At 59.6% G+C, this 18,490-nt stretch overlaps 2 protein-coding genes across 7 annotated transcripts; one reads left to right on the top strand and one right to left on the bottom strand.

Annotated features, from left to right (window-relative positions):
- Positions 1 to 1,905: 1,905 nt before the first annotated feature.
- PKN3 (protein kinase N3) lies at positions 1,906 to 13,107 on the top strand. Of its 5 annotated transcripts, XM_032307791.1 has the most exons (22): positions 1,910 to 2,488; positions 4,659 to 4,899; positions 5,107 to 5,252; positions 5,739 to 5,850; positions 5,944 to 6,071; positions 6,287 to 6,470; positions 7,615 to 7,761; positions 7,845 to 7,954; positions 8,060 to 8,203; positions 8,588 to 8,663; positions 8,748 to 8,910; positions 9,085 to 9,187; positions 9,295 to 9,362; positions 9,651 to 9,714; positions 9,865 to 9,956; positions 10,227 to 10,403; positions 11,315 to 11,377; positions 11,480 to 11,556; positions 11,955 to 12,097; positions 12,185 to 12,292; positions 12,468 to 12,548; positions 12,651 to 13,107. In XM_032307791.1, the coding sequence occupies exons 1-22, from the start codon at positions 2,279 to 2,281 to the stop codon at positions 12,861 to 12,863; spliced, it is 2,850 nt and encodes a 949-aa protein (XP_032163682.1). In that variant the 5' UTR covers positions 1,910 to 2,278; the 3' UTR covers positions 12,864 to 13,107. The 5 variants fall into 5 exon arrangements, with proteins under 5 accessions (XP_032163684.1, XP_032163681.1, XP_032163680.1 ...); XM_032307793.1 differs by having other exon boundaries at positions 1,906 to 2,488; positions 5,739 to 6,071; positions 12,468 to 12,504; positions 12,651 to 12,743; XM_032307790.1 differs by having other exon boundaries at positions 1,908 to 2,488; positions 4,659 to 4,884; positions 5,739 to 6,071.
- On the bottom strand, positions 13,048 to 16,830 carry ZDHHC12 (zinc finger DHHC-type palmitoyltransferase 12). Of its 2 annotated transcripts, none has more exons than XM_032307796.1 (5): positions 16,712 to 16,830; positions 14,693 to 14,869; positions 14,241 to 14,318; positions 13,877 to 14,043; positions 13,048 to 13,708 (listed from the first exon to the last, which is right to left on the bottom strand). In XM_032307796.1, exons 1-5 carry the CDS (start codon positions 16,766 to 16,768, stop codon positions 13,378 to 13,380), a joined length of 810 nt encoding a protein of 269 aa, XP_032163687.1. In that variant the 5' UTR covers positions 16,769 to 16,830; the 3' UTR covers positions 13,048 to 13,377. The 2 variants fall into 2 exon arrangements, with proteins under 2 accessions (XP_032163687.1, XP_032163686.1); XM_032307795.1 differs by lacking the exon at positions 16,712 to 16,830 and adding an exon at positions 16,263 to 16,419 and having other exon boundaries at positions 14,693 to 14,829.
- Positions 16,831 to 18,490: the final 1,660 nt, after the last annotated feature.

Raw genomic sequence — 18,490 nt, 5'->3', positions numbered from 1 at the left:
GTGTGATCAGAGCAAGAATAATGAGTGGAGGGTGCTGTCAACTTTATTAGTTGGTGATGTTGCGTACTCCTACTACCCAAGGGAGGCAAATCTAAACAGATGGATTGAAGTTTCCAATACCAGGGAGGAAAAAGTAGAGAAAGGAAAACATTTTTAATGTACCCTGCTAGGAAGTTTTACATTTATTTTGGGTTGATGTTTATATAGTTTTAACAGCCAATTAGCTGGAGAGTTCAATTCAATATCCACTGGATATTGAATGTGAAGTGAACTTCAGTTTTCTCAAGAATTAGTTTCATGAAGTGCCATCAGACAGAACGAAGCTATCTGATCGGACTCCTCCATCAGCCTAGGATTTGGTTTCCTTGTGGGTTTGCCCAGCCTGAGGCTCATGGATTCTGCTACTTCTGACCACCTTTCCTTTATTGACCAGTTAGGCAGTGAAACACACAACAACGTTGGAAAATCATTTTGAGTTTATTCACATAATTCAGCTTTCTTGGCTGTAAAAGTAGATAGATGATGGGAGAGAGATACCTGCTGAAAAGGAGATTGGGGCGCCTGGGTGGCTCAGTTGTTAAGTGTCTGCCTTCAGCTCAGGTGGTGATCCCAGGGTCCTGGGATCGAGCCATGCATCGAGCTCTCTGCTCAGCGGGAAGCCTGCTTCTACTTCTCCCACTCCCCCTGTTTGTATCCCGCCCCCCTCTGTCAAATAAATAAAATCTTAAAAAAGAAAGAAAAGAGGAGCTTAGCTTTCCCTCAATCCTATGACCTACAGTCAGGAACTATAGTCTTTTTTGCTTCTAAATTATCCTTAACATTCAGCTCAGTCCAACTTAATAATAACCCATTTAAAAGAGCCTACTATGTGCTGTTGTCTAAGCCCTCGGTAACTCTGATGTGCTCATGGTTAAAAGTGTCTTGACTTGCCTCTATGAAGTGTGGGCATGTGCCCCCCCCCCGACTAAAGCGAGTTGCCTTTGCATATGTTGGTGTCATTGGTTAATTTCCCATTGCAGAACAACCCAGGATTGTCCATGGCTTGTCAGTATCTCCACTCTGTTGGGGAAGTGGAGAGAATGAAGAGGAACTCACATTTTCTTCAGTAAAAGCACTGGAGGGCGCCTATTCCAAGTCAGCAAATCAGCCATTCAATATTTGACCCCTACTCCCAGCCACTTGGACCAGGCTCCTTCCAGTGAAGTCCTAGTCATAGTGCTGGTTAGCACAGGATCCTAGAATTCCCACACAGGCAAGCCACTGCCAGATGGGTCCGTGCCCACCTGTTGGCTTTCCTGAAATTGGGGCTATTTCCTAAGATGTAAATGTGTCTTCTGTTTGGATGGGTTCTTTAGGGCAAGGAAAGAATGGTGGCTCTGGTTGACCCAGAAAGCTCCACTTGGGTTGAGTGGCGGGGGCCTGAGATGTTTGGTTTTATTTATTTATTTTTTAAGATTTTATTTAATTCTTTAGAGAGAGAGCACAAGCAGGGGGAGAGGCAGAAGCAGACTCTCCCTGAGCAGGGAGCCCAGCGTGGGGCTGGATCCCAGAACCCTGCGGTCATGACGGGAGCCAAAGGCAAGTGCTTAACCATCTGAGCCACCCGGGTACCCCAACATGTTTGGTATCTTCACCTGTCATTTGTAATTTGGCGTGATTTTGGTGAAGCTTTACTTTTTTGAGACGCACACATTCTTAGAGTAGTGACTCTACACAGGGCCAAGACTTCGTGGGACGACGGGTTTAGGATTAGCCCATTTGACACAAGGACCTAAGACGATGAGATGAGAAACTTTCGGGGCGGGAAGCAGGTGGTGGCGGGGCAGCCTTCAGGTACCAGGCGGGCCGCACAGCAGGGTCCCGTGGCCGGCAGGCGGCGCTATCGCCGCCCGGCCACCTTTCAGGGCGCCAGAGAGCCCCGGCCCGGGAAATGTCCCTTCCTGCCCTTCTGTCCCGGGCCGGGGTCCGCGTCACACCGAGCGGGAACCGCGGCCTCAGGAAAGGGACACTGGGCCCCAAAGTCCGCGGGCCGTGGGAGCCGGGGAGGCGCGGGGGCCCGGGGTTGGGGAGTAGGGTCCCGGGCGCTGACCTCTCGCGCCGAGAGGCGGCGCTGATCCCAGGTCCCGCGAGGGCCAGCGGACTTCGGGAGGGGGCGCCCGATCCCGCCGCTCCGGCTGCGCTTCCCGGGAAGTTTCAAGTTTGAAAGTCCTGGCGGAGGGGCCGGGGCTTCCGGAACCGCAGTGGTCGAGAGGAGGGGCCGTGCGGCCGGAGCGGCGCCATGGAGGAGGGGGCGCCGCGGCAGGTGAACTGCGCCGGGAGAGGCCGGGCTGCGGGCGCGGGCCGAGGGGCTCGGGAAGTCTCATGCACGCCGCGGGCGCCCCGAGCTCCGGCCGCGGCCCCGAGACCCGACCCCCAGCCCCTGTCCGGTCCATTCTCAGCCCCGGCCCCGGGCTTCGCTACACCTCGCAGGGCAGAGCTGAGCACGGGGGTGAGTCGTTCAGGTCCCCTGAGAACGTCCCTAAATCACCCCCAAGTGACTCAGAGCCTCCAGTCAGGCCAGCGCATGAGCACGTCCGAATCCGCAGTCAGGGCCACCGGGATGGGCCCCAAAGTTTCCTAAAATCGGTTCTTCCCCGTGGGACCGTAAGACCATGAGAATCTGTCTGGAAAGCAGAGGGGGGCTGTGGGGGCACACTGGGTCCAGTCCTGGGGGGAGAGGAATGTATGTGCGCTCAGGGGGAAGAGGCCCCAAGAAGGGGACCAATGTCTGCGCACTTGTGGGGGTCCTCCCCAGATCACAAAGGCATGTGGGGATTGGACCCGAGAATGGGGGGTTCTGGCCCAACACCTGGGAGGGAACCTTGGGTCCACAGAGGATTCAAGTCCAAATGGCGAGGGGGTGCCCAGGGCGGGGGGCGCCGGCAGTAGGGGCTCGTGGACACAGCAGCCAAAGCTGTGTGTTTGTCTGTCAGTGGGCGGGGAGGGGGGAGGTCCACCCAGAGCAAATGGGGTGGGGTCCCAGCTGTAGAGCTGAGAGGTGGCTTGTGTCCTTGGTAGGATGCCAGAGCAGTTAGGACCATGGGGAATGCCAACGGTAAAGTGTCCCCCACAAGACTCCTTGAGAACCCCCACCCAGTGTCTTAGGCAGCCTTCAGCACTCCCTCCGCCCCCTCCCACCCCCTTCCTCCGGAGGTCTCTCAGCCTGTTTCAGCCGTGGCTTGTACACATTTTCCTATTTCCTGTGAACCTCCGCCCAACAGCGGCAGCTGGGTGACTCAGGACCCCGGTGGCCGGGCCCCCCGCTCCATGGGATCTTTGTTTGCTCAAGCCTTTGGCTCTGGCCCTCTGGCCTAGGGCCCTCAAAGGATTTCCTGAGTCCCGCCCCTGCCCTCTGACAGCCAGGCCAGCAGGCCAGCGGAGGCCGGGGTCCGGTGGAGGGTGTCCCTGAGGCTGGGTGGCACCCCTAGCTCTGGGCGCACGAGATGGAGACCCAAGAGGTAAGGTGGAGGCCCCAAAGGAGTCCATGGGGAGTGGGGGGCCTCGTGGGTCACCCTGGGCTGAGGTCAGCTTTGGCACTGGTTGGTTCAAAATGTTGGCTTCTGAGAAGGAGCCTTTCGTCTTCCTTGCTTCCACCTGGGGTGAAGTGTGAGAAGGCTTCTGATTCCTCCTCGTAGCTGAGCTGGGAATGGCCTCTGGAGCCCTCCTCTGCCCCTCTCTGTGCCTCTGCTTTGCTACCTGCCGGAACATTCCTGGCTCCTACTCAGGCCTCTGACTGCCCTCTGTGTGTGACCTTGGGCGGTTCCCGAGCCTCCTTTCTGGCCCCAGATCTCAGCTGGAATTGCAGCCTTAGAGAGGGCACCCCGACGGGTTGGTGGGCAGAGGGTGGCCGCCCCTTCTTGGTGCTGTGACCTCGGGCAAGTTACCAGCCCTTCTGTGTCTCAGCTTCCCCGTCTGTAAAATGGGGATAGCAACTATACCTACCTCGTGGGGTTGTTGTGAGGATTCGCAAATTAATGTCTGCAAAGCTCGGAACAGACCCCGGCACCATGTACTGTTGTCCCTTGAACAACCCAGGGGTCCGGGGCACTGACCAGTCCCCCCGCTCCCCGGGCAGTTGAAAATGCACGTATAACTTTTAACTCCCCCAGAACGTAACTCCTAACAGCCTACTGGTGACCGGAAGCCTTCCCAATAACATCAACAGTTGACTAACACCTATAACGTGCATCACGTGTACTCTGCACTGTATTCTTACAATAAAGGAAGCTAGAAAAAGAGGAAATGTTATTAAGAAAATCGTTAGGAAGAGAAAATACATTTACAGCTCTGGGCTGTATGTATTGAAAACAATTTGCTTGTAAGTGGACGCATGCGGTTCCAACCCGTGTCGTTCAAGAGTTGGCTGTAGGCAGGACGAATTTTTTCCCTTTCCCTCCTCTCGGAGCAGAGGGCGGGGAGCACAGGTAGGGGATACAGCTTCGGGGTTCGAATCTGGCCCGGGGACACTATCTGGAAGGTCGGAGATGCCGCCCGAGATCGGGGGTCGGGGGGGCTCCATCCTGGCTGCCGGATGGCACCAGGCACACCTCTGTTTGGGGGGACCCGCGGCCACTGGTGGCTGGGATGGGAGGGGGCGTTACTGCTCTGCCATTCCACAGCCTGGAGCCGACCGGCGGCCCCCTGAGGATGAGAAAGAGGCGATCCGCCGGGCCATCCAGAAGGAGCTGAAGATCAAGGAGGGTGTGGAGAACCTGCGGAGGGTAGCCACGGACCGCCGCCACCTGGGCCACGTGCAGCAGCTCCTGCGTGCCTCCAACCGCCGCCTGGAGCAGCTGCACGGAGAGCTGAGGGCGCTGCACGCGCGCATCGTGCTGCCGGATGCCGGGCCGGGCCTGGCCGGTGAGTGGGAAGTCGGACGCTCGGGGGCAGGAGTGCTGCGCCCACCCAGCTCCTTGACCTCGGCCCTGACCCCTCTCAGAGCCTCCTCAGTTGTCGCTCTGGCCAGGAAGGGTGGGGAGGGGTGGAGAGAGTGAGGCCCCAGGGCAGGGGGCTCTGGGTCTGGGTCAGGGCCTGGGTCAGGGCTTAACGGCCCTGCGCTGTGCACAGAGCCTGTGGCCCCGGGCCCGCCGCCCCCCGTGGAGCAGCCCAGGGCTCGGCACCTAGAGGCTCTCCAGAGGCAGCTGCAGGTGGAGCTGAAGGTGAAGCAGGGGGCGGAGAACATGACCCGCACGTGTGCCACCGGCACACCCAAGGTAAGGCTCCTGGGGTCTGGGGGAAGTGGTGTGGCTCTCAGATTGTTCGGGGAGGGGCTGCCCCATCCCCTGTTCTGAGAGGGAATGGAGCTGGGCCCGTGACCCTCTAAGGGAGACACAGTCTTAGCCATTCGTCTGATGGGGGAGGCATAGCCCTTAAATCTCAGCTCGGTGGGGCAGGCACAGCTTGACATTCTAATCTAACAGAGAGGGCCCAACTCGGTCTAATGGGGAAACCCCAGGCCATGTTCCCGGTGTAGGAGGGAAGGCACAGTCCTGGCCCCGACTCCTAGTGGGGAGCCCGGTCCTGATGTGATGGGGGAAGCTTGACCCCAGCTCTGGTCTGATGGAGGAGGCCTCCATCTGATGGAAGAGGCTCTGCCCCAGACCGAGGCTAACAAGGGAGGCTTGGCTTCAGCTTTGGTCCGACAGGGGAGGCCCCGGGCTGGCCCTGGATCAGTGGGGGCATATGTCATGACCCTACAGGAGAGGAAGCTGCTGGCAGCGGCCCAGCAGATGCTGCGGGACAGCCAGCTGAAGGTGGCCCTGCTAAGGATGAAGATCAGCAGCCTGGAGGCCAGTGGGGCCCCGGAACCAGGTGAGGCTTGGAAAGGCGGGGCTGGGCGGGGCGGGGCGGGGCTGGGCGGGGCCGAGCGGGGCGTGGGCCTGAGGGCTGACCCCCTCCTCCCAGGTCCCGAGCTGCTGGCGGAGGAGCTACGACACCGGCTACGCGTTGAGGCCGCTGTGGCTGAGGGTGCCAAGAATGTGGTGAAGCTGCTGGGTGGCCGGCGAACGCACGACCGGAAGGCGCTGGCCGAGGTCAGACCGGGGTGCCCCCACTTCGTGACCGCTCCTCTCTGTGGGTCTGCTTGTCCCCACGCCGCCCTCTGTACCGTGGTCGGGCTGAGCGGGGCAGCAGTGAGGAAACCGGACACGCGTTCTCTCTGGCCTTCGTTGTGGGCAGGTGGCCTGAGCCCCTGGGCCTGGCCGCCGCGTTCATGGGCCTGTCCGCCCTGCTTGTTTCTGCTCCGCAGGCTCAGGCCCAGCTCCGGGAGTCCTCCCAGAAGCTGGACCTCCTGCGGCTGGCCTTGGAACAGCTGCTCGAGGGACTTCCTCCCGCTCATCCTCTGCGTGGCCGAGTGGCGCGGGAGCTACGGACCGCTGTGTCTGGGAAGCCCCAGTCCTCGGGGGTGCTTGTGAAGCCCACCGCTGTGACAGGTAGCCAGGAGTCCCTCCCACATCAGGGCTCCCCTTTTCTTCCAGCGAGGGCCCTGAAACAGAAGGGATCGAACTCTGGAGAAAGAGTTTCAATCCGGGTCCTACCACCCCCTAGCTGCGTGAGCTTGGGCAATGGACTTCTGCTCTCTGGACCCTCAGGTTTTGTTTTTGTTTTTGTTTTTTTAAAGATTTTATTTATTTATTTATTTGACACAGAGAGAGATCACAAGTAGGCAGAGAGGCAGGCAGAGAGAGAGAAACAGGCTCCCCGCTCAGCAGAGAGCCTGATGCAGGGCTCGATCCCAAGACCCTGAGACCATGACCTGAGCTGAAGGCAGAGGCTTTAATCCACTGAGCCACCCAGGTGTCCCTGGACCCTTAGTTTATTCTTCCCTGTCAAAGGGGGATGACAGCTCCTACTTCATGGGGTTACTGTGAAAGTCAGCGAGTTGTGGCATGGGAAGTGCTAGGCACACTGTTGGCATTGTCCGCACATGATTGGCGAAGCCGTTATTTACATGAGTAACCATGACAGTGGTTAAAGCACCCATGTTCGGGGAACTCACAGCCCTGGCGGCAGTGGTACCCAGTCCTGGGCAGTTTGGACTACGAGAAAGTTGTTTTTTTATCCCTGAGCTGGATTTGTCTGAATTGTAGCTGAATTCTAATCAACAAATAATCTAAGCATGCTGACTTTGGAAACCCTGAACTTCCTACCCAGGACACAGGGCCAGCCAGAGAGCCCAGTACCTTCCCTACTCAGAGCTGGTTCAGGGTTAGATAGGCCACATCCCATTGTAAACAGAGCTGAGAAGGGGAAGTACAGGGGCTGCATAGGCTCCCTCATCTGGCTTTGGGAATTCAAGGAATGCTTCCTGGAGGAGGTGGTATCTACACTTAGCCTTGAAGGACTTCTGGGAATTGGTCAAGTAGACGAGATGGGCAAGTCAGGGCAGGGCATGGCTTGTTAAAAGGCCTAGAATTTATCTGGGAGCTTGGGGCCACCTTATATACTGTCTCCTGGCTAGCCCCCCTTCACCCCCCGCTTAAGGTGGGCAAGATCTGGGTTCAGCCATCTTGGGGAGACCTGGGTGTGGCAGAGGGAGAATGACACTTCACGGTGTTCCCTGCACTCTCCCCACAGGGACGCTGGAGGTCCGCCTCCTGGGCTGTGAGCAGCTGCTGACAGCTGTCCCTGGACGGTCCCCAGCGGCTGCGCTGGCCGGGAGTCCCTCCCAGGGCTGGCTCCGGGGCAGGGCCAAGCCGCAGCGTGGTGGAGGAGACCTGGCCAGTGAGTAGGGGGCCACAGGGAGCTGGGGACAGCAGACAACCTCCACTCCTTGCGTGCCCTGAGCTCCCTGTCCGGCCCTGCAGGTGAGGTGTTGGCCGTGCTGAAGGTGGACAATCGTGTCGTGGGCCAGACTGGCTGGGGGCCGGTGGCCAAGCAGTCCTGGGACCAGACCTTTATTGTCCCCCTGGAGCGGGTGAGCCGTGGGGCAGGCAGGTGTGACCTCAGGCATGGGGCAGAAGGCCAGCCAAGTAGGGACACATGCCATGCCCCACTCCTCAACCTGGCCTCCCCAACGTAGGCCCGGGAGCTGGAGATCGGGGTGCGCTGGCGGGACTGGCGGCAGCTGTGTGGCGTGGCCTTCCTGCGGCTGGAGGACTTCCTGGACAATGCCTGTCACGAGCTCTCCCTCAGTCTGGTGCCCCAGGGCCTGCTCTTTGCCCAGGTGCCCCCTACCCTGCCCTCCGACCTGACTAGAAGGGCCTTCAAGACTAGGTGACCCATCAGAGTGGAAATTGGGGCCCCGAGGGAGGTGGTCTCCGGGAACTAAGGATTCCCAGCCCCTGTCTGAGGAGTGCAGGGGAGTCTAGAGGCCCGCATCTTGGTCCTGACTGCCTAGCCTCACATGCGACCCTGGACAAGTGCCTCTCTTCTCTGGACCTCAGTTTCCCCACTGGTACCAATGCAGACAGTGAATCCTTCTCTCTGGGCCCCTCTGGCTCTTGCATCATTGATATTGGGGGCTCAGCTGGGATCCTGGAGATCAGGGAGGTACCCTGGTGGCAGGTCGGAGAAGACCGGTCTCCAGCCCTGCCCTCTGCCCCTGCAGGTGACTTTCTGTGACCCTGTCATTGAGAGGAGGCCCCGGCTGCAGAGGCAGAAACGCATTTTCTCCAAACGCCGAGGTGTGGACAGGGAGTGGGCTGTGCATTTAGGAGGCAGGGCAGGGGCCGTTGGGGGCCCTGGGCTGAGCCCCCCTTTTGTCCCAGGTCAGGACTTCCTGAGGGCTTCGCAGATGAACCTCAGCATGGCCGCCTGGGGACGCTTGGTCATGAGCCTGCTGCCTCCCTGCAGCTCCCCAAGCACGATCAGCCCCCCCAAAGTGTGCCCGGAGACCCCGTCCACACCCCGGGCTGACCCTGCCTCGCCCAGGTGAGGAGCCGCCCCAGTCTGCCGCATCCATCTCTCCAGGTGCAACTGCTGTCTTTCTGTTCCCGTCACTCCCCCTCCGACCCTCCGTCTGTCTGTCTCTGGCGTTGCCGTGCGTCTGTCCCCACGGCTCTTCCATCAGCCGGTGCCCTGCCATTGTCTGCTCTCTCCATGTAGTCATTTCCCACCCAAGAAGAGCCCCTTGGGAGAAGAGACAAGGCCCCCGCCCAAGCCCCCACGCCTCTACCTGCCCCGGGAGCCGACCCCCAAGGAGATCCCGGTGAGAGGGTGCTGATGGCCCCAGGGGGCTGCTGGGTTAGGGGTGGCGGGGCTGGAGGGAAAGAGGGTGGGAAGCCGGGCTCTGTTTGAGCCCCTCTGCCCTCACAGCGCACCAAACGTCCCCACATGGAGCCTAGGACACGTCTCGGGCCGCCTCCTCCTGCCTCAGCCACCAGGTACCCCCATCGGGCTCACTTTTATGCTTAAGACATTTACCTACTCACTTGGGGTGTCCATTCAGACACCATCTGATGCTCCTTGCTGTCAGGTTCTTACTCACTAAAGCCATATTATTGAGTTCCAGCTGCATTCCAGACTCTAGGAAACCGCTGTGCCTGGAACCTTCTACCCCCACCCCCAGCTGTCCAGCATCATTGGTGGGGACAACGCAGGACTGGACAGGGAGGGTTTGGAGCAGCTCTTCATGGAGGCCCAGCTCTCGTCCTGTGCCCTCTGTCTTGCAGGAGAGCCCCCCGGCTTCAGGACTTCCGCTGCTTGGCCGTGCTGGGCCGGGGACACTTTGGGAAGGTAGTGGGCCGAGGAGGGGACCATGGGAGGAGGTGAGCAGGCCCCAGCACCTGAGCTGAGAGGACGCTGTGATCCGTGGGGCCGTGGGTGGGGGAAGCAAAGGCTGCCCTGTGCTGTCCACCTGGAGGCTGAGCTCTCTCTGGTCCCCAGGTCCTCCTGGTCCAGTTCAAGGGCACGGGGAAATATTACGCCATCAAAGCGCTCAAGAAGCAGGAGGTGCTGAGCCGGGATGAGATGGAGAGGTGTGTAGTCAGGCCTGTGGGCGTCTGGCGCTGGAGGGGATCCTGGATGGCTGGCCTGGGCCAGGGGCACCAGAAGGCGCTGAGCCAGTCCTGGCTTCTCTTTCTAGCACCCACAGCAGTTAACTGGGTGCCCTTGGCAGGTCCTGCCTTCTCTTGGCCTGATATGTAGAAACCATCATTCTATCACCTGAGACTTGGAAGCGCCAGAGGGCCAGGGCTCAGTCAGCAGGGGTCTTCCTTCCCTCCAAACACCCCCTCCCCCCATTGCAGCCTGTATTGCGAGAAACGCATCCTGGAGGCCGTGGGCCGCACGGGGCACCCCTTCCTGCTCTCCCTCCTTGCCTGCTTCCAGACCTCCAGCCATGCCTGCTTCGTGACCGAGTTTGCAGCTGGTGGCGACCTCATGATGCAGATCCACGAGGATGTCTTCCCTGAGCCCCAGGCCCGGTGGGTGCCCACCCCTCTTGTCTGCCTCTCCCAGCAAGCCTTTCCCGGTCTCCTCCCGCTGCTTCCCCCAGGGTGCCCAGCAGCAGAACAGTGTGGAGTCAGGGGAGCCTTGGTTCAAACCTTGGTTGTCACTCTCGTCAGCTGTCACAGCACCTCTGACCTTGGGCCTCAGTTTCTGGAGCTGTGAATGGGGCACTTGAGAACTAGGTCATAGGCTTGTTGGGTAGATGAACCCAATGTTTATAAAGTGTAGAGCACCGGAACCTGTGACTAGTAAGGGAATGGCAACTGGAGTTATTTCTGTTTTCTTTTTTTCTTAAAGATTTTATTTATTTGTCAGAGTGAGAGAGAGAGCGCACAAGTAGGGGAAGCAGCAGGCAGAGGGAGAGGGAGAGGCAGGCTCCCCGCTGAGCAGGGAGCCTGATGCGGGGCTCGATCCCAGGACCCCGAGATCATGACCTGAGCTGAACAGGGCAGACGCTTAACCGACTGAGCCACCCAGGTGCCCCTGGAGTTATTTCTTGAGTAGCAGAGTTTGGGTCTGCCACTAGCTGTGTGACCCCAGGGGCATCCCTGATCTGAGTCTCAGATCCTCCTTTGAAAAACAGATGCGATGAGTATCAGCGGTGCATGGCTAGGAGGATGTGGGAGAGTAAGGCGTGAGGACACGTGGCATCATTCCTGGCACAATCTCAGAGCCCAGGAAGGGTAGGCTGTCAGTGGGCAGCAACCTTGGGGCCACGGTCTGGAGAAACACCCACTCTCCCCGCCCCCTCCCCCTGGCATCTGACTCTGGCTGGGACATTCAGGGCTGCCCGGGTTGGGGCCATCCTGGTGTCTCCCCGCCCTGGCCACCACAGTCCTGGGCCTGAGCTCCCTCTGCCACCCCCCCCCCCCCATGCCACTCACAGGTTCTACCTGGCCTGTGTGGTCCTCGGGCTGCAGTTCTTACATGAGAAGAAGATCATTTACAGGTAACTTGCCGCAGAGGTGCTGGGGGCGGGGGTGGAGGAGCAGCCACTGCCCTCCTCCTGTGATGCTCCAGGGCCCCTCTGATCTGCCCCCCTTACCCTCAGGGACCTGAAGTTGGATAACCTTCTGCTGGATGCCCAGGGTTTCCTGAAGATCGCAGACTTTGGGCTGTGTAAGGAAGGTGGGTCCCTGCTGCCCAGGATTCCCTGTCCTCCAGCGCTGCTCACCCAGCCCAGGCCAGCAGGGTTGTGGCCCCCCATCCCCACCCCGGCCCTCATTCCAGGGACCGGCTGGACACATCGGTTTTTCCTTCCCAGCCTGAGAGGCTCTTGAAGAGCCGCAGCCTGCCCTCAGCCAGAGGGAGAGGGCACCAGGTTCTCCTTTTCCTTCGTGACCTTGGCATATGAACTTGACTGAGGCTCTGCTTTCTCCTGTCAGATGGCGTAAAACTGCTCCCCCTCCTAGGGTATGGGGCAGGGCTTGGCATGGGTCTCGGTACCTGGGGTCATGAGGGTTGGCTGTTGATTCTCAAGGCCACTGAGGCTGTGTGGATGAAACATGTTAGATGCTGGTTTGCAGGGATCGGCTTTGGGGACCGGACAAGCACGTTCTGTGGCACCCCAGAGTTCCTGGCCCCGGAGGTGCTGACCCAGGAGGCCTACACACGGGCTGTGGACTGGTGGGGGTTGGGTGTGCTGCTCTATGAGATGCTGGTGGGTGAGGTGAGCATTGGACCTGGGCTGCTGGTGCTGCTAAGTGGGGGCGGAGGGGTGTGCTTAGGCACCCTGGTGAGCCCCCTTTCCCCCTAGTGCCCATTCCCCGGAGACACAGAAGAGGAGGTGTTTGACTGCATCGTCAACGCGGATGCCCCATATCCCCACTTTCTGTCGGTGCAAGGTCTCGAGCTCATTCAGAAGGTGATCACCGCGGGGGACTGGGCAGGGCTGGGCTGGACAGCGGCCATGGCTCATGGCTGTCCCGTCACCACCCGTTCTCTTGGGGGCCCTGCGGCCCAGCTCACTTGGGGAACGTGGGCAGGTGGGCAGTACCTGTGGCCAAGTGCCCTCTGTGAGCCCCCGTCTTCTGGCCCAGCTCCTGCAGAAGTGCCCAGAGCAGCGCCTGGGGGCAGGTGAGCAGGACGCAGAGGAGATCAAAACCCAGCCCTTCTTCAGCGTGAGTGATGCCGGGTGCCGGGCGCCTGGCACGGGGGAGGCCTGGCGTGGCCGCGTGGGCCGCTGTTCGTTGTCTCAGGCAGCTCTCCCCTTGCCCCCCCAGACCACTGACTGGCAGGCCCTGCTCGCCCGCACCGTCCAGCCCCCGTTCCTGCCCACACTCTGTGGCCCTACAGACCTGCGCTACTTCGAGGGCGAGTTCACGGGGCTGCCGCCAGCCCTGACCCCACCTGACCCTCGCTGTCCCCTGACCGCCCGCCAGCAGGCCGCCTTCCGAGACTTCGACTTTGTGTCCGAGAGATTCCTGGGGCCCTGAGGGCCTCTCGGGTGTGTCCGCCCTGTCTCCCCAGCTGCATGCCCTGCCCTGGAGGCCTGGGCCTCCCTGGGTTATTTGTGGGTCTTGGGCCTTGAAGTGGCAGTTGTGGGGGGCTCTCCACTCCCTGCCACCACCACCCCCACCCCACCCAGGAGACCTGGACCAGAAAGGGCAGCACAGCAAAGAGCAGTTGTTTTTTTTAATACTTGACTTGCTTTATAGATTATTAAACTTATATAACTGTGCACTGGAAGCATCCTGGCGTGGGGAGCGGGGTGGTCTCCGAAGCCCAGGTCTCTGGTGCCTGAGCGCCCCCACACGCCCTCTGCCTCCCATTCTTCCTTTACAGGGCAGACCTGCCCACTGACACAGGGTTCTGTTGCTCAGCTCTGCTCTGAGGCCTCGGAGGAGCAGGCAGGAGCAAAGGACCTCAGGGCCCTCTGAGGGCCGACCCCAGCGGGCTGCATCCCCTCTGGTTTTCAGGCACAAGATGGTGGCCTTGCCTCCACTGACCCTACACAGCCTGGCTTCTGCCTTCCTCCTCCTCCTCCTCTCCCTCGGCCCAGAGGGTCTCCCAGGACCCTGAGGGCCATCCGCAGAAGAAGTGGGCCAGGTTGCGGGTGAGGCCCCGGTCGAAGGGGTTGCCGGGGCGCTGGCGGAGATAGGCGATGCGGTGCGAGGAAACGAGCTCCCAGGTGGTGGTGTTGCTGGCCACCAGGTAGAGGTGCGAGGCGAGGAGCAGGCCGGCCACCAAGGAGAAGAGGGAGAGCAGAAGGAAGGTGGCACACAGCAGCCCGCGGGAGCGCAGCCACAGCCCCCAAGGCTGGAAGAAATGGAGGCCGGACCTGCGCGGCAGGAGACAGATGGGGGGTTACTGCTGGGGGAGGGCAGGCTGCTTGGGAGGAGGTCCGAGGGCACGGAGCGGGAGTCCCGGCTCTCCCCCGACCTTGCGGACCGATGCTGCGGCCCTGCCCCGGCCCTGCCCCCGTAGCCAGGGCAGTAGTGGAACCCACCAGGCCAGGTAGAGGCTCCACAGAAGCACCACCAGCTGCAGCGCCAAGTAGGCCACGAAGAGCGGGTGGTTGCGCTCCCCCACGCAGTTCTCCATCCAGGGGCAGTGGTGGTCATAGCGGCGCACGCAGCGCCGGCACTCGCGGCAGTGGCGGGCCCGCAGGGGCTGCTGTGGGCAGGGAGGGAGGCAGGCTCAAGGCGAGCTCCCCTCTGGGCCCAAGACGGAGGGGAGTGATGAGGTCAGGAGGCTGGGGCCTCCATCAGGGAGGCCTTCCTGGAGGGGGGAGGCCAAGGCACAGGGGGCAGGAGGTCAGGGAGTCTCCACCTTGCCCCCACGCCCTCCCGTGAAGGTCCCTGGTCACCCACCAGCACCAGGCAGTATCTGCAGCGCCGAAGGGGGATGGCTTGAGGAACCATGGCCGTCTGCTCCTCCTTCACCTCCTCCTGAAAGTGGGAGAGGGTGTAAGATCGGGTCCCCTTGGGAGGCAGATGGTACCGGGGGACATTTCCCTTGGGGACTAGCTTAGCTCCGGGTTTGCGCAGTTGGGGGCCCATCCCCTGTGTCTTGGAGGGGGTCTGGAGGGGCAGAATGCTCTGGTCTGAGTGAAGCGAAGCTGTGTGACCTCTACCAGTTGTTTTCCCTCGCTGGGCCTTGGCGATTTCCTCTTTGTAGGATGGGGTTCTAGGGCTAAGAGGATTCACTGAGGCACCCCCAGCAGAGCGCTCTGCACAGATCCTGGCATGAGACTGTTACGGAGGCCTCGTGTGTCCTGTTGGGGGGAGAGAGGGTTCAGGCCCCCAGGGGCCCCCGGGGTTACCTGGGGCTGGGGCTGGACATTCACATATCCCGGGTCCATGAGCGACACAGCCAGGTAGAGCAGCAGGGAACCCAGCACGAGGAGCAGGAAGGTAAGGGGCAGGAGCAGCTCCCCCTGCTCTTCCCACTGCCGCAGAGCTGGAGAGGCCAGAGGAGGAGAGTGAGGCTGAGGCCCGAGCTGAACAGGAGAAGGCTGTGTGTTGGGGGGTGTAGTTAAAGGTGGGGAGTCTGTCCCTGGCTGAACAAAAGCCTGGAGATGGGGTTTAATGAGCGGTCAAATCTGCAAGTGTTGCCACTGCATAGGGTACAGGAGGGAGAGGTTTGGGCCCCGGGTAGGGGGGGCAGTTCATCTGCCTTTTATGTGGAAGGTGAAGGGCAGTAGGGAGCCATGGAAGCTTATAGGGTCAGAACTGTTTCTGAAAACCCTCCTGCTGGAGAAAAGATGGATAGGGGAGCAGGAGGAATCCTGGAGACAGCTTATCCAGGAGGGCGAGGAGGGTAGCCAGACAAGGGCACTGGCAGGAAGAGTGCAGAAGGGGATGGACAGATAAGGGGGAAGGGGGGGAAGGGGCCAGACTTGACTAGCTGTGTGGGAGAGGGAGGAGGGGTCCCTCCCTTTGGCTCTATGATGGGAGACCAGCCTGGTCTGATAGGCCCTTGAGATAGAGACAGAGGAGGGGCTGGCCAGGGACGGTCCAACTCATGGGGGTTGGGATTTGGGGGGGAGCAGGGGTAAGAAGTGAGGTGTATGGGACAGTTAGGTGACCGTGTATGGACAGCTCAGGGGTCCCTTGGTTGTGAAAAGGAGCAGAGAAGGAAAGGTGGGTTGGGGGGCTCCTTTTTGATGGGGAAACTGAGCACGTTTTTAGGCTTAAGGGTGAGGACCGTGGAGGAGGCTTGAGAAGGTCTTGGGAGGAGAGTGACAACAGCCCCAGTCCAGGGGCTGAGGCTGGAGCAAGGAAGGGGGAATGGGGCTACCCTAGCTGGCAGGGAGGGAGGGTGAGAACTTGGGTTGGAAGCAGCCTGGCAGGTAAAGAGGGGAAGGATGTTAGCAGGGTTAGGGACCACAGGGCAAGAAGTGAGGGCGGCGAAGTGAGGGGCGGGCCACTCCCCTCGGTGTCTTCTTGCCCCAGAGCGTAGGGAGCCTGGACCTGGGCAGCTAGTGGCCACGGAAATGGGTGGGGTGCCAGTCCTTGATCTACTTGATCCTCGGAATCTTACGGAGGGACGGTAGGGAGTCAGTTCCTGGGAAGGAGCGGGTGGGTCCCGGGATCAGGGGAGATGGGGGCTCAGGTCGGACGTCAGATCTGGAGGGGAGCGGATGGGTCCTGGGATGCACAGGGAATCTGGTAGGGATCAGGAAGATGCTGGGATTAATTAGAGATCAACTGGGTATTAGGCAGAAGGCTGGTGGCTCTTGGAATGACAGATGGGGAAGAGGCTCAGGAGCTAGCGGAAATGGGGTGAATCCCAGGATTTCTGGGGCTTCAGCAGGAGACCCAGTGAGACCCAAACGTCTGGGGAACCACGCGGGATTGGGTGGGTCCGGGGTCGCGCGGGGTCCGGCTCACCGGTATCGTGCAGGAAGAGCACCAGCGTGATCCCCCAGGTCAGCACAGTGTGCCCGGTCCGCACCAGGACCCCTGGGCTGAGGAGCGCCCACGGCGCCATCTCCTCGGCCCGGGGCCCCACCCGGAAGAAGCGCCCGGAGGGGCGGGCCCTTCGAGAGAGAGGGGCCGCGGCCACCCGGGGATTGGTGGATCTTGGAGATAGGTGGGGCCTCATTGGGCCGGGGAGGCTGTCTATTGGATAGCAGCTGCGGCCGCGTAGGCCCTCGAGCCAACAGGTGCCTGAAGAGGCTGAGGGCGGGGCCGGCGCGCGCGCAGCTGGTAACTCCCCCAGCCCCAGCCCCCACCAGCCAGGTAACTTTCGAAAGCCGAGGAGCAGGCGCGAGTCTCGACCCCGCCCCCTTGGGCTCCCACCCAACCCTCCCCAGCCCCACGGCCTCGCGCATGCGTACAGTTCTCCGGGCGCTTCCATGTTCAAGGTGTTTGGTGCGACTCCAGGTTGTGGACATGTGCGGGTTTCTAGGGTGTGATGCCTGAGGTCTCTAGGGGGGCAGGACTCGCCCTCGGATGCTCCGTGGTGATACCCTTCCCTCCTCGCTATTCATTTTTAGATACTGCGAACAGGATCAGAGCAAAGTGGTCGTCCCGGGTGCAGATCCTGGGTACGAGGGGCTCAAGTGGAGTCAGAGTGGGAAATACCAGCACTACCCCTTCCTATCTGTGTGAGCTCGGGCAAGTTACTGACCCACTCTGAGCTCTGTTTTGTGTCTATATAGTGAAGACCGATGATACCATCCTCCTGACAGGGTGGTTGGGAGGATTAAATAATGCAAGGACAGTGTCTAGTACGAGACTGTCATCTCCCCCGCTGTAAGCCAATACCTCACCTTGCCCGAACGACTTGCCCAACCCGAGGCTTCGGGATATTCTAAAATGAAACCTCATCATCATTCACTGTTCACACTCCTATAACTGTGTCCCCAAGGCACTCCCCATTCAGCTCTGCCTTTCCACCCACACTTCCCACTCATACCAACATCCACCTTCTTTCTCCAACAGATTGGCCCTATCGGCTCTTCCAGGACACTCTTCTGGCATCTGTTGTTTTGTCAGCTCAGCATCCCCTTTTCTGTTGGGGAACTGACTCTTCCCCATCCCATGTGGCTCTGGAGGAACTCTGTCCCTCACTCTACCTGGTGGCAGGAGACAAGATGTGGTCATGTGACTCTACAGGGCCAAACCTGGGTCCCTATATCAATGTCTCCGGTGATTGGTCAGAGCCAATCAACAGTCTGTAAGAGTACCATATAAATGCTGAGAGAGACAGGGGCATTCCCTCGGATCTCCAGCATAAGGAAAAGGATGTAGGAGCAACTGGCAACTGTCTTTACACTACAAGGAGGGAGACTGTGCCAGGAGAGAATGAAGCCAACTTATAGAGTCACAGAGATAAGCAACACTGAAAGAGGGAGTGAGAGAGTCTTAGCAATGTTGTCTCGGCCCCTAGGTCCAGCTATTCCTGAAGCTGATATTAATCTCTAGGTTCCCTTAATGAATTTCCTCCCACCTTTGACCAGCTTGGGTGGGTATTTGAGTTGAGTGACTGTCACTTGCAACTCAATCTTGGTTACTGCAACGGGTGGCTTAGTGTGCTGAATGTAAACACTTAAATCATGCCAAAGCTTCCATGAGTCATGCCCTGTGCTGATGTGAAAGATAGACAAAGCCATACACTAGTTGGAGTGGTGAGGACAGATTTTCAACAGTAACATGCTACTGCAGTGTAAATTGAATGCAACTCTCATTTGTATAGAGGTGACTGGGTGTTTTAAAGGAACCAGGAGGGAGTGGAAAGAGAACAGCGGTGGCTTTCACAGAAGTGAAAAATTATAATGGGTTGGTCAGTGTAAATGCTGAGGAGGCCAGCTGTGTATGCGAGCTGGCAATAGCTGAAGTTAGGTGCCTGTCCTCCCACAGAGACTAGGAAATGGAGGCCTGATCCTCCCTGAGCACTGCTCTTTGAAGGAATGGCTTTCAGGTCTCCTGAGTTGTAGAAGACGCAAATACATTTCAAAGGGACAGAGGAAGGATCCCCAACTGTAAGCCCTTTTTAGCAAATCCTCGACAGGATGGTGTGTGTGTGGGTGGGGGGGGGCTCGGGTCAGGTGGTGGCTAAAACAAACAGTAAGTTCTTTTGGCAGCTTGGAGGCAGGCCCTTTAAGGGGGTCTGG

This window comes from Mustela erminea, chromosome 12, assembly GCF_009829155.1.
Source record: "Mustela erminea isolate mMusErm1 chromosome 12, mMusErm1.Pri, whole genome shotgun sequence".
Lineage (NCBI taxonomy): Eukaryota > Metazoa > Chordata > Mammalia > Carnivora > Mustelidae > Mustela > Mustela erminea.
This window is presented reverse-complemented; position numbering and strand designations above follow the sequence as displayed.

Bases quoted from the DNA above. Each gene is read 5' to 3' on its own strand.
- PKN3 (XM_032307789.1), top strand. From the start codon at position 2,279: ATGGAGGAGGGGGCGCCGCGGCAGGTGAACTGCGCCGGGAGAGGCCGG. The intron at 10,404-11,314 runs GTGGGTGCCCAC...TGCCACTCACAG, and splicing joins TTCCCTGAGCCCCAGGCCCG to GTTCTACCTGGCCTGTGTGG. The intron at 12,293-12,467 runs GTGATCACCGCG...CTTCTGGCCCAG, and splicing joins GTCTCGAGCTCATTCAGAAG to CTCCTGCAGAAGTGCCCAGA.
- ZDHHC12 (XM_032307795.1), bottom strand. From the start codon at position 16,362: ATGGCGCCGTGGGCGCTCCTCAGCCCAGGGGTCCTGGTGCGGACCGGG. The intron at 14,830-16,262 runs GTGAGCCGGACC...TGGCCTCTCCAG, and splicing joins GCTCTTCCTGCACGATACCG to CTCTGCGGCAGTGGGAAGAG. The intron at 13,709-13,876 runs GTGGGTTCCACT...CCTGCCGCGCAG, and splicing joins TGGAGCCTCTACCTGGCCTG to GTCCGGCCTCCATTTCTTCC.